This window comes from Anser brachyrhynchus (genome assembly GCF_964034855.1).
Source record: "Anser brachyrhynchus genome assembly, chromosome: 6".
In the NCBI taxonomy this organism is placed as follows: Eukaryota; Metazoa; Chordata; class Aves; order Anseriformes; family Anatidae; genus Anser; species Anser brachyrhynchus.
This window is the reverse complement of record NC_137700.1, coordinates 7,235,776-7,248,863: the sequence shown is the minus strand read 5'-3', so window position 1 is coordinate 7,248,863 and position 13,088 is coordinate 7,235,776. Positions and strand designations below refer to the sequence as shown.

Sequence of the window (13,088 nt, the reverse complement as noted above, 5' to 3'; positions counted from 1 at the left end):
AGAGACATGCCTTTAAGGAAACTTGAGCAAAGGGATAATTTTTGTGGCATTTAGGAATAATACCATAGTTCGTGAGGAACTGACTTTGCTGAATCTATGCTTTGTTGTTTGGGATGAATAGGGAAACTTATCTTTTGACGACTATTGATTTGAGCTTTCTGGTTCAAGTAGTAGATGCTGCCCTGTGATTGTGCTTAACTATGTTTTCAAGGTTGCAGGTCCATAGACCATCTGGGATGTCTTCATGCTATTTCTTTTCAAATCTGTCCTGCCAAGTGCAAAAGGATAATTGGATCTATTCTGTCCTCAGAGGAGTCATGGGTGCTGCACTTTTTTGTTCGTTATAGATGTTGGTATAGAGAGGTGAAAGCTCCAGAGACAGACTGGAAGATTATCTGGGAGTTAGGCTTTGTGCTTCTTCTGAATGCCAGTGTGTAAATAGCCATGCCTTTATAAAGACCAACACACGCACCTCTGCCACCCTTCCCTTCCCAGCCCCTCACAAAAGTCCACAAAACACAACCAAACAACAAAAGGAAAAACAGACAACAATGCTGTTGTGGTAATAAACCAGTTGGCAAAGTGAATGCTCCTGGTCCATCTTCACAGGACACCATAGTTGTGCTGTGATAGCATCCATCCATAGCATACCATCTGTCTCTGCAGTCTGACGTTTCACATATACCTGCCACCAAGGCATCAGTTGTGTCCTTGTGTTAATGTTGCAAAGGCTTACACAAATACTGTCTGTGTTAGTAACCTTGGTAATGGGAATTGTGGCTTGATCTGTGAAACTAAAAACACTCTAAGAAAAATGAAAACTGGGATGTTGGGCATGCTTTTACAGCCAAAGCTGGGATTATGGAACATGTCGTGGGGTCCTGATAATAGGACAAAAAAGGCTAGTTTTCTTTCAATGACAGAGAAAATAGTTCAGTTTTAAGGCCCTAGGAGCAGAAAATACTTCGGTTGTGGAAATGGAGTACCTTGTACGGTTGATCCCTGATTCTTTTTCCTACCATTTGTCTAGTGGCTTTGATCTCATCTTGTTTCATGAGCCTGTTCCAACAGAGTGCCTCTGATGCAAGCCAGATTTAACCACCATTATTAAAATGGGCATATATATCAGGGTGGTTTAAATTTACAGTATCTACACGTTAGATTTTATTAGCAGCTACTGTTGTACTGTAGCAGTTACTAGGCAATGTGAGATCTGCTTTGGGTCTCGAAGTAGCGTGTTTGTGTTAGGTGCCATACTGCACCTCTCCACAGGGATTAGTATGTTGGGTGAAGTGCCATGCTAATGTAGCTTTTCTGCTTTTGAACCTCTTTACAATGTACTGCAAATATATCCATTCAGCTTGATGCTAACTTTTGAATGTATGTAATGTGCTTTTTTGTAAGGTATAAAGGTACCAGAGGTTTGCAGAAAGTCTGTCTGTGGAATTAGGTTTAGAGATTGTTTTTTGCTTTTAATATCTCTGTTCTAAGTAGTACTGCAGTATAAAGCAAGATCAATTGTTTTACTCTTTGCAAATGCACATGAATAGTAAAAAAATCACAACCTTTTTGCTAACAAAAAAAAGAAAAATTACCCACTTTTTTTCTCCAGGTTTAGTGTTTAAGATTTTGAATCAATATACTTAAAATTACATCATCCATACATATTTTAAAAGTGAAATTGACTAATTTTGGCTAGTAAACAACAGTTTGTTTTAGAAAATCCAGAGTGTTGTTGTAAACCATGACATCACTGTTTTTACAAAGATCTTTACTTTTACTAATAGGACATAGTCTGTTATTTTGTACCACAGTGTGTACTGCTTTAGGGATTCATCTCTAAATACTTATCTATTGCTTAGCTTTGCAGGGAGTGGTAGAAGGGAATCCTTTAATGACCAGCAACATATTATTTCCTTCAGGTAATTCCTCTTAATTACCATTCTGTTACAGTCCCAAGAGCACAGGTTGTGAACAAAGACTTTGAAATGTGGATTATATTTCTGTGTCTTGGAATAATACATCATGCTGCAATTCTTTTACCTTAGGCTATAACGTTCTATTACTACTTCATCAAAGGTTTAATTAAACCCATTAGTTTGCAGAAATTGTCTAAATGCTTCAAAAATTACCATACTTAACCTATTAAAATGTTATTTGTAATATTTTTTCAAAGGTGTGAGCTCTAATATGTTAACTATGTTAACTATTATTGAGACAAAAGTTAAGTATGGATCTGAAAGAAACATTTTTTATAGTAAGTCTTGCAGTTTTATTCCAGTTGGGTGATGCAGATTAAATCTTTATTCTAAAAAATACCCTTCTTGAGCAATGAGAAATATATATATATATATATATATAAGCTTACATGAACTTGACACCTGTCAACAGACGCCACGGCCCCGTTTTAGTAACTGGCTTTCTCACCTACCGGCTTGCGTCTTGCACGCTCGTTGGCGTATGTTCACAGTGCATACGTTCAGGATGGACCTAGATTGAAAAGCACAGGTTCTCCATCAGTCTTAGCACCGGTGCTTCTTGTGACCTTTGTCAAGCTCAGCTCTCCAGGCTCTGCTCCACACTTTCTCCATCTGAACTTTGGAAAGCATTGCTTCCTAGTTCTGGACGGTGCTGTACAGTAATGGGCTCGTGCCATTACCCCAGCGCTGGTGCCGAAATCCAGTCTTGAAAACCATATCTGGCAAAACAAGAAAAGAAACAGACCCACTTCATTAGATAATATTTGATCTGCAGTTTATGTGGAGCGGGTTTGTTCCTTGTGGCACAAATAGTGTGTTATAGTGCGTTTAGAAAAAGGTGGGGGATTGTCTAAAAATAAATTATGTACAGGTTAATATAAATTTCCAAATACAGCAAAAATAACGTTAAGAGAACATGGAGATTGGAAAGTCAAGCTCAAAAAACAGTGAATGCTAGCACAGAGGTGGTGAAATGATGCTTCTAAAAGTGAATTACATTCCTGTCTTGCTGGAATGAGAGATTTCTCTTTTCAGAGATGGATTTCTGTTTGTAAATACTTGTTGTAAATGGAACAGAAGTGGTTGTCTTTTGATTTCTTAAATACACTAAGCTTGTTAGCATTTGGGCTACATGGAATTTTAACACTTCCAAATGAAACCTGACTGATTACTAGAGAAGGCCGGAAGGAAAGGCATGCTGTTTACTTTTCTTAGTAAAATGTTTTATGTCCAAAAACAAAGTGCCAAACTTGTTCTATACTGTTTAATTTCAAGGCAAGTTTTTCAGCTTCTTCTGCTTATGAACCTTTATAAGAGGAAAAATAGACAATTCTTCAGTGTATTTTCTAATATAATTTAGTTTCAGTGAGTATATATATGTGATTTATGCATCAGTTGTTTTATTGATGGATTTTTATTACAACACAAGGGTAGCAATATGTTACTAGTGATCTAGAAGTCAATTTAAATGAAGTCAGTGAATGTCTTAGTATTTAAGCATTGATTCTGGGGTGTAAAGTTTTACTTTGGAGAGAAAGAAAAAAAATGACTCATCTAACTGAGAGTGTGTTCATACTAGTAGTTGTTCTTTAAGTAGATATGTTTCCCTCAATTTTTTTAAAAAATTGAAGTAATATTTACAGAGAAATTGAACAGTGTTCTTTTTTCATTATTTTGGAAGTGGCATGCATATATATATATATATATATATATATATACACACTTTTTTTCAGATGAGGTTTACTTCCTGTAACCCTGCACGAGCAGGATGATATTTGGGTGCGCTGCTTAGTGGGAATTTCAATGTGAAGCAGAACCCAAAGACTTGTGATACTTCTGGACATCTCCGACATTGTGTCGAGTGTATGGTCAGCCTCGACTCAGTTTAATTTTTTAGAGACAGCGTAACAGGAAAATAAGGAAAACAAGCTCAAAAAAGGATTTTCTATCCGTAATGGTTACACTGTAGGCTCCCCAAATTACAGATTTTTCTGATAGTATGAACTTGTTCTGCTGCTTAATCAGTGGTTTGACAGACCTTCAGGCTGTTAGAGTCCATCTTGCAGCCTTTTTGCCATTTGAGGGCCAAGGGAGTTGTTTCACCTTCACCTTCTCCATTAATGCTGTCATAGACCCCTGTTATAGCCCCCCCCTTTGTTTTCACGATTTGAGGCTGAAGAATTGTAGCTTACCTTAGTTATTCATGTAGCAGGAACCATTCTGACTTATTTTCTTTGTTCTTTGAATACCTTTTAAATTATTCTTTCCCCTTTATAAGATGGGTGAACCAGAAATACCTACTGGGCTTACCAGTGGCATAGTTGTATCTTCTGTTTTCTATTCCTTTGCTAATAATTGTATTTTGTTGTTGTTGTTTTTTTTTTGTTTTGTTTTGACTTGTCAGTATGGAGTATTTTCATAGAACAATAGGAAGGACCTTGCTTCTGAATAGTAAGCTTATAATCTGTGATTTTTTTTGTGTAAAGCTAGAATTGATTTCCTTCATTAATTCTCATTCATTAATATGTAACGTCTTTTTTCTTCAAGCCATTCAGTAGCATGAATTTCTTCTGTAGGTCATCCTAATCTGCCCTATGCTTCATTGTCCAGACTATTTGTTGTCGTCTGAAACCTGCACTCCTCCATTAGTTACCCTTTTTTTTTTCCAGTGTAATTTACAAATATGTTAAATAGCACAAATCCTAGTGGAGCTACGTAGTGAACTTCCTTTCCATGTGCAGGCTATTACCTCCCTTTGATTACAGTCCTTTAAACAGCATTGTATCCTTTTGTTGCTAGCTTTGCAGTTTTTCTTATTTGTTAATTTGATTATTAAAGAGTCTTTGATGATGGACATATTTTAAAATGACTTCTGCAAGTCTGAGTGGATATTAAATGGATCTCCTGCATCCCCAATACTTGTTGAGACCTTCAGAGAATGCCAGTGTATTTGAGACAGATCATGTCTCTTCAAAAGGCAGTTTTGACTCTTCCAAATGTTGTATATACTACTGTGCCTTCTAGCACAGTATATTTTATAGCTTCTATGAACTTGCATGTTATAGAGGTTAATTCTTTTAATACATACACAGATAATACTATTCCATCCAGCTTTTAATGATGTCATTGAGTCAATTGATTGAAAGACAAGTTTGCTACTTTGCATAGCAGCTGTTCCATGATAGATCCAGTTCTGTTCCCTCTAGCTGGAGTGTATATTTAGAATTGCATTGATATGACTAGTGTTTCTTCTTTTTAAATTTTAGCTGTCCCTTTTCCACCAACACATCGCCTGACATCTGAAGAAGTTTTTGACACAGATGGGAAACCCAGGGTTGACATTTTGAAGAACCACTTGATAAAGGAAGGTCGAGTTGATGAAGAAATTGCACTTAGAATCATCAATGAGGGTGCTGCAATATTACGGAGGGAAAAAACTATGATAGAAGTTGAAGCTCCAATCACAGGTAATATTTCTAGATGATTTCACTCATAATTAAATTTGAAAAACGGTGAGATTTTTTCACCAGTAAAGTTTCTCTTAAAAATTGTTAGAATAAAATTTCTCTATAATCTTTTTGAATAATCTTCCACAATCGCATTTGCTTAGCAGTACTCAAATGGTCTGAAAAAATATACTGCACATTATTGTGCAAAATGAAGGCATTAAACCTGTTAGGAAAAAATAGCGTAATCAGTATTACAATGACCAAAGAGAAAGTAGTTACATGCTGGTAAATTAGGGATTTCTAATTCCTGTAATGGTGTAAATGGGAATAAAGACATCTCTCTGGAATAGAAAAGTGAGTTCAGAATTATTATGAAATATAAATACTTGAAGAGAATCTAGTTGCTGTTGTTTGAAGCAAATACTGTGACCTGGATTTCTGAGTAAAAAACACACCTTATAGTTCCTCTCTAGGTGAGAGTGACGATTGTATGTAAAACAGTTCTTGTGAGGGTAGTAGTTCTGGAAAGTGTTGTAAGATTATTTTGGCATCTTTAACACAACAGGACTAGACCCATTGAGGTACAAAACTGCCTTCCAGGGTTTGGGGGAGTATTTTCCTAGTTGGACTAGTTCTGTTTCTGTTTGACCCGGATAATTATAGAATCACAGAAAGATGGTATTACTACTTTTATTTATAAATAATCCAGACTTGTAGAAAATATTTTATATTACATAAATGTCATTTAAAATAATGCATGTAGATTTGATTTTTGTGTTCAAATTGGATGGTCTTTAGTTTGAATATGTTATATCTTTGAAATGGACCTTTGTAAAATAAGTGTTTCAAAAGCTTATTTTAGGGTATCAGCTTGCGTTAATTTGACAGCATCAGGTAAACGAAAATGTTTGAATAATAAGTCATTATTACTGACATTTTAAAGAATATTAAACTGTTGAAATGGTAGAAATAACTAAATGAATGAACTGAGTCTCTTGATGCTCCAGATCATGCTCAAAAGTACAGTATTTTCAGTATGTTTAGACGTTTTATATTTCAGTTCATTCAGTTAGTTACCCTGAGTTACTGATGTATTGGAAGCTGAAAAAGGGGGAAAGTTTTTGCAGTGTTAGAGTAGAAACCTTAAGAAAAGTGACACACAAGAGGATGTATTGTATTTGGTCTAATGTTTTATAGGTCACTGTGACAATTGGTTTGCTCCAAGGGAATAACAACCTTTCAAGTGTGCCATATCTGATATTTCTTCGCAAAATTAGAAAGATGTTTTTCCCCCCAGAATTTACTAATAAACACTGAGAAGTTAAAAGAGGCTGTTGGTAAGCTGATCAGTGACATTTTGCATCAACAGAAAGCATAGGCTCTTGAATGTCTGTTAATTGTTATCAGCAATACCTTCATGCAGAAACAAGAAAGCAGCTCCTGACTTCCATTGCACTGGAAACTCCTGTAGGAATGAGGAGTTCGGAGCACTTGTCTTCCATGTGATTATTTTTCTAATTGAGAGATGACCTGGCGTTGCTGCATGCTCTTCAAAGTCTTCCCATCTGCTATCTTTGGCACTTCTGCCTTAGGTTGCTGACCACTGATCTTGTCCTGTCTCATATTCTAAAAACACAAGAAAAGTCCACTGTTGAAATAGTGAACATGGTTATTTGAAGGAGAAAAGTAACTGAGCAAAGAGAAGATATGACGATATTGAAAGGTATGTTAGTCTGACTCAGAAACAAAGGCATACTCTCCCTGCTTTTTTCAGTCCCACATGGACACAGCAAATTGTTGCAAAGCAGAGTCATAATACCTTTTTCAAATTCATACCAAGGCAAATTCCTGAAGATAGATAAGGGGCTGGGGAGGACAGTAAAGAGCTGCTGACTGACAGCTTTCAAGGCTTTGATGCTCAGTGCATTAACTGCTTTTGAAGAACATTCCGCAGTCTGCCAGATGCAAATCTGGTTATTATCTGTGTGGTCACAGGTAGTGAGAACAATGTCTTAATGAAAAGCAGACGGTGAAGCTTCAAATCTTTGGTTATTCCTGCTTTATATATGTTTTTTCTCTTTATTAGAAGTACTTTGTGGCTGTTAACTGTAACTTAGTAACTTTTCTGTTAGATTTTTTTTTAAATTAATTTGAACAAAATTTTTGCTTGCAGTGTGTGGTGATATTCATGGCCAGTTCTTTGATCTAATGAAGCTGTTTGAAGTGGGAGGATCACCTGCTAACACAAGATACCTCTTCCTCGGTGACTATGTAGACAGAGGTTATTTTAGTATAGAGGTAACTGAATATATTAATCTCTTTTGTCCTAAATTTTTCTATAAGAACACTTCCGTGGAGATTTTCAAATGAAATTTTAGGTCTGGTTTAACACGCGAATGCGTTCTTCCTTGCTGTGCTTTCTCCTAATACCAAGGCCTGCTTACAGGAGGATACTGACCAGCAGTTTGGACTATCCCGTTGGAGTCATCAGACTTACTCATTTTTCCTCCTATTTCTTTAGCTAGTTTTTTTGTTTCTTTGTTTTGTGTTTTGTTTTTTTAAAGTTGAATTCTATAGCATTATTATACATAATTTTGTTTCTCTGGTAATATGCAGGAAGGTACATTTTTAAGTTTGGAGAACAGGTGAGTCATGACTGGGAGGTTTTCTTTTATTAAAAATGTTTATCTGTACAAAGAAGACTCCTTTCACTTACATAATCAAATGTTATTTAATAATTATTAATATTTTTCTTTACTAAAATTCTGAGGGCCATTACAGATATTCCCTAAGGACGACGTGTATCTGCCATTAATTTTTCAGGTATTTTGAATTCAAATAATTTCTTAATCTTCAGCATGTTTATTAAATACGTTATGTTCTGGAGATATTCACGTGTTCATATCAATTAGTTTCATAGCTATGATTTTTAGACTTTTCTGGAGCTAGAATGGAAGTTTCCTCAGCTTGGGATCTTGTCAAAGGTACCAGATCTATTAGAGTGGCTTACCATTTGAAATAATATTTTGCAAGGCCTGGTGTATGAGACTTTATATTAAAATTGTTCTGTTCTAATAATGTGTGTGTGTATACTGTGAAGGACATGCACAGTGTGCTTTGGGATTCTTAGGGATAGTAGACAACCAGAAGATAGAGCAAGAATGATAGCCTCAGAATTTTCATTTGTAAGGAAAAATTACAGCAGACGTTCCCTATTTATTCATTTGATCCTCATGGCCTGTTCTTGATGATTACAAAGAATGTAATTGTCCTTGAAAAGGACATTTGCATAGCAACAATGAACTATAGCAACAATGCAACAATGTTTCAGTCATTATAGTTAGGAAAAACTTCTAAGCAATGGACGTGCTTGAATATTTCAATAAGAACAGTCTCACTTTTTTTTTTCTTTAACATGTTAATAATTTAATTTTTAATATAATATTTGGGATGCTAAATACAGCTACGGAATACATAAAGATATGCTAAATATACTCTTGAAAACTCCTCCAAGGTTCTTAAAAAGCTTGTCGCTCTTCGTTGGGATAATCTGTGTCTCTTGCCCAAAGTGACTATTGGAACATCGGTAAAATACATGGCAGATTATCTGAATGAAGTTGAAATGCTGTAAGTACACGGAGGTTGGCATGTGCTTTGTGAGCCTGTTGAGAAATTAAAAAATAGTATGCTAAAATCTTACGGTAAGCCCTTTGCCTCCAACTTTTTGCTTAAAAAAAAAATCCTAGGTAACTTTTTGCTTGTTCATCTTTAACATTTATGAAATGTGAGTTAACCTCCAGGTTAAGTCTGGGAGTGTTCACATATGGTCACTTCAAAATCTCTTTTAGTCCTTGGAAATGTAATACACTTTTGGTAAAATATTTGACTTTTCACAGAACAGAGAGGGTGAAATCTTCTTAAAATGTACAAAAACTGAAATTTGATTTTTTCACTAATAAATTCTTTAATCAGGCTGTTCTGAAACGACTTTAATTGCATTGATATTTTAGTAGTAAATAATTCCCAGTTAAACAAATGCCATAATTTCTAATGGGAAAGATCACTTCATATTTCCATGGTTCTATAAGACAAATTGCTGGGACCAAGATGAAGGTCTTCACATAAGTGTGTGCAAGCTCTTTTTTTTCTGCACTGAAAGTAATGGAAGATAAAGAACTCTGACATTAGTCTGTATGTAATAATAAAAGAGAAATATGCTGGTACAGGAACAGTTCAAAAATGTTCTTTGTTTACTTAGTAGGTATAACAATTGACAATATAGTAAATTTCAGCAATTTAATTAAATGTAGTATTTGTTTATTGAAAGGAAGGAACTGCTTTTACACTCTTGTATTACAAGTCTTTAAGGTTGCCAATATTTATAATTTTTTTGTACAAACTGACTCAAAACAGTTCACAATTGTGGAATTTGCCAAATCAATTTGCATATTCATCTGATGATAAGCCGTCATTTTATCACAAACTGATTATGCTTGCTGCTGGGAAACGGTTTTAAAGAGTCTTGGAATTTGCAATACATCAAGATATTTTGCAGTTACAAACGCACTGCGGAAAAAATGGGTATGATTAGCAAAATAATTAATTTGTATATTTTTACTAAGATAAAAAATCAGTAATAGTTATTCTAAACTTCTCAATAGAAGTCGTTGTCGTATTTCTCTGTATGTATGTATTGTTTTTAAAGTGTTCCTTTGTTTTCTTTCTTCCTTCATGTACTCATTGTACTATGCAAAAAAAGCTTGAAGAATGATACCTTCAGGGTTCTTGTATTGGTTAACAATATGATAGTAATAACTTGTAGGTGACTTTGACGTGGTCCAGAACTACTGGGATTTTAATTTTTCTGTGCTCAGTTAAAAATACAAGAATCAAATTTGAAGATAAGAAATACATTTTGGGTGTTTAGGAATGACGGTGGAAACAAGCTCTAAACTTCAAAAATTGTGCATGTTTCACAACTGTTTGCTGCTAATGTTGCAATGATAACAATATATGGAAACTTACTATACTACTTTGAATTTGCTGCTTGATCAGCGAATGAACAAGCAGCTTTCCAAGTTCTGGGAGGGGGGGGAGATCAACTCTGTCCATTCCTAGCTAAAAACACCCTAGCATGATGTATTGTTGTCTTTAACGTAAATGGTTTTTTTTGTTTATTTGTTTGTTTTGTTTTTTTTCTATCTTTAGTAATAAATGTTTGCATTCCTTCTTATGCCAGTCTTTAGAATCACATTTTGAAACCAGATTTTATGTACAAACACATACATTGTCTAGATGAAGGAGTGTTCGGTAGTATAATTCTTTTGAATTTGACTTATTATTGGTTGTCCAGTAAATACAAATACTACTTCAGCATTCTGTGCATCGGTTCTTAGGAAGGGTAATAATTTGTATAACTCGGGTCCAAAACCGGTGTGTTGACTCAGGGGAGTAGTGTTGTATTTCAGAATGGCACATTAAGCTGTACTTACGTTTGAAGCTGTTAACATTCTTACTCAAAGTTTCTGAGTAATAATAATTTTTAAAGTGTAATCTACTGTGTATCTTTGTTTTTCAACAGTGTGTGCTGTACTTATGGGTCCTGAAAATTCTCTATCCAAGCACATTATTTCTTTTGAGAGGCAACCATGAATGCAGACACCTAACGGAGTATTTTACCTTTAAGCAAGAATGTAAGTACTGTCTAAGAATGTAAGATTAGCTTACTTGAAAGCTACTGATCTCTGGTCTCTCATTTTGCTTGAGAGATGTTTGTTAGTTTAATCAAATTTTTGCAAACCACTGACTTATGTAGAATTGCTTGCAGTTAAGTAAGGCATTGGAGTGCAAGTATGAGAAGGCTTGTATTTGTAAAGATACATTATGGAGTAAATTTTGATGCAACCTGTTTTTAAAATCCTGGAGAGAAGCAGGTTATTTTTTTATCTTGGCTATAACCAGGAGCACGAAGTAAGTTGCTGTCCAGTGTTGTGGAGCTAGCAAGAAAAATAACCCCGCTGCTGAGTATTTTTTCCATTTGGGAATTGATTTTAACTGTTCTTCTAAAATAACTCTTTTGGTGATGCAAGCTGCTCCTCCTTTTTGAGGTTTGTTTAAGTATCAATCCATCGATAAATAGGTCATTTGGCCTGGTAAAACTCTTTTCAGAGAAGATAGAAGTGATGTAATAAGATGTATAAGCAGTTCTTAGCTTTTCACTGTAAATGACAAGTCACAAACTTCTCAATAGTATTTTATATTAAAGTATGCTATGTAATTGTATAATCTAAAATAATAATTTTTTTAAACAAAAATAGATTCTCCATACTTGCAGTAACAGAAGAGGAAATGAAAAAAAAAGTTTTTGTTCTGGAAGAGAATGTCTAAGAAATGTGCTTGCTATTGTGGTGTTTAGGAACATTCATTTAAACTTAAAAATATTTGTTTGTTTTAGTATATTTTAAGTGCTCATTTTATGAGGTTGGCTCTTACATTTATCATCTACTAGATTACTTTTTCCATGGAACATGGAAATGAACATGGAATTCTTAACATTTTACATTCTCTTTCCTTCAGGTAAAATAAAGTACTCAGAAAGAGTCTATGATGCTTGTATGGAAGCTTTTGATTGTCTCCCCCTTGCTGCTCTTCTAAATCAACAGTTTCTTTGTGTTCATGGTGGACTTTCACCAGAAATTAATACACTAGATGACATTAGGAGAGTGAGTATTTTGTGTACTTGAAAATAAGTGGAAATACAGATATTTATGATGATACACAATTCATGTATGTGAAATTGTCAATGCATTGCTTTCTTTTCTTGTCTGTTTTGAAAATGTAAGTTGGGATCTGAAATTGAGACCAAGAGTTTTTAAGTATGATCCTGCTTAGCCTATGTGGCACATTTTTCATTAGTTGATCTCAATAGGGACAGCTTGAACTGTTAAAAAACACACAAAAAAACCCTCAAAAATTCCAGAGTCTCTTGAGATTTGTAGTGCATGTAAAGAGCTTCATATCCAATCTAAATAGTGTTTTTATTTCTTTCTAGATGAGAACTAGACTCCTGATGACTTTCAGAACTAAACTCATAGAAGTTGTAGTCTTGAAATTGTTTGGTGTACCAAACATCGTATTTCATTTATTTTCTTTGAAAACAGTTTTGTTTTGCGTTTACTCTTTTGAACAAAAGGATTTTTCTCTTTTTATGAAAGTATGAAATTGCAATATTTACTAGAAAGTCAGATTGCTATTTAAAATGGTAAATTTGGCAGGCAATTAATTAACAGTTGTTGAATATTTTACATTGTGGTAAATGTGCTGATTATATCTCATAAATAATAATAATATATCACAAATAATAAGAATGAAAACAAGTTTTAAAAAATGAACAATGGAAACACTGAATAGTTTAATAGCTTGTAATTTAAAGGGAAGAAAGTTAGTGATGAAATAAGGTACCCATTTCTAATAAATTGGTTTCAGCTTGCATGGAGTGCTAATGTGAAGTGAAGATTGTATTGGATGAGAATTTTCAAGTTCAATTGCTTTCGTTTTTGTATACTCCTTTTTGACTTACTTTAGTTAACTCAGCTGGCATCTCGAATAAAGGACACAGCTCTTCTTCCAGGAAAGAGTACAGATTTTTTTAAATTTTGGA

General features: G+C 34.5%; 1 protein-coding gene across 10 annotated transcripts in view; it reads left to right on the top strand.

The window, feature by feature from the left end:
- The window catches only part of PPP3CB (protein phosphatase 3 catalytic subunit beta), a 51,583-nt gene that overhangs the window by 6,760 nt on the left and 31,735 nt on the right, over window positions 1-13,088 (top strand). For 9 of the 10 annotated variants that reach the window (XR_013953041.1, XR_013953042.1, XR_013953043.1 and 6 more), the window contains exons 2-5: window positions 5,246-5,446; window positions 7,602-7,726; window positions 11,010-11,121; window positions 12,005-12,150. Coding sequence is in view for 7 of the 10 variants with exons in the window: in XM_080598052.1 (XP_080454178.1) it covers window positions 5,246-5,446; window positions 7,602-7,726; window positions 11,010-11,121; window positions 12,005-12,150 (584 nt within the window). In the remaining 3 variants the exon portion in view is untranslated. Of the gene's footprint in view, window positions 1-5,245; window positions 5,447-7,020; window positions 7,152-7,601; window positions 7,727-11,009; window positions 11,122-12,004; window positions 12,151-13,088 lie in introns of those variants that run through there. The other variant, XM_080598047.1, reaches the window with a different exon arrangement.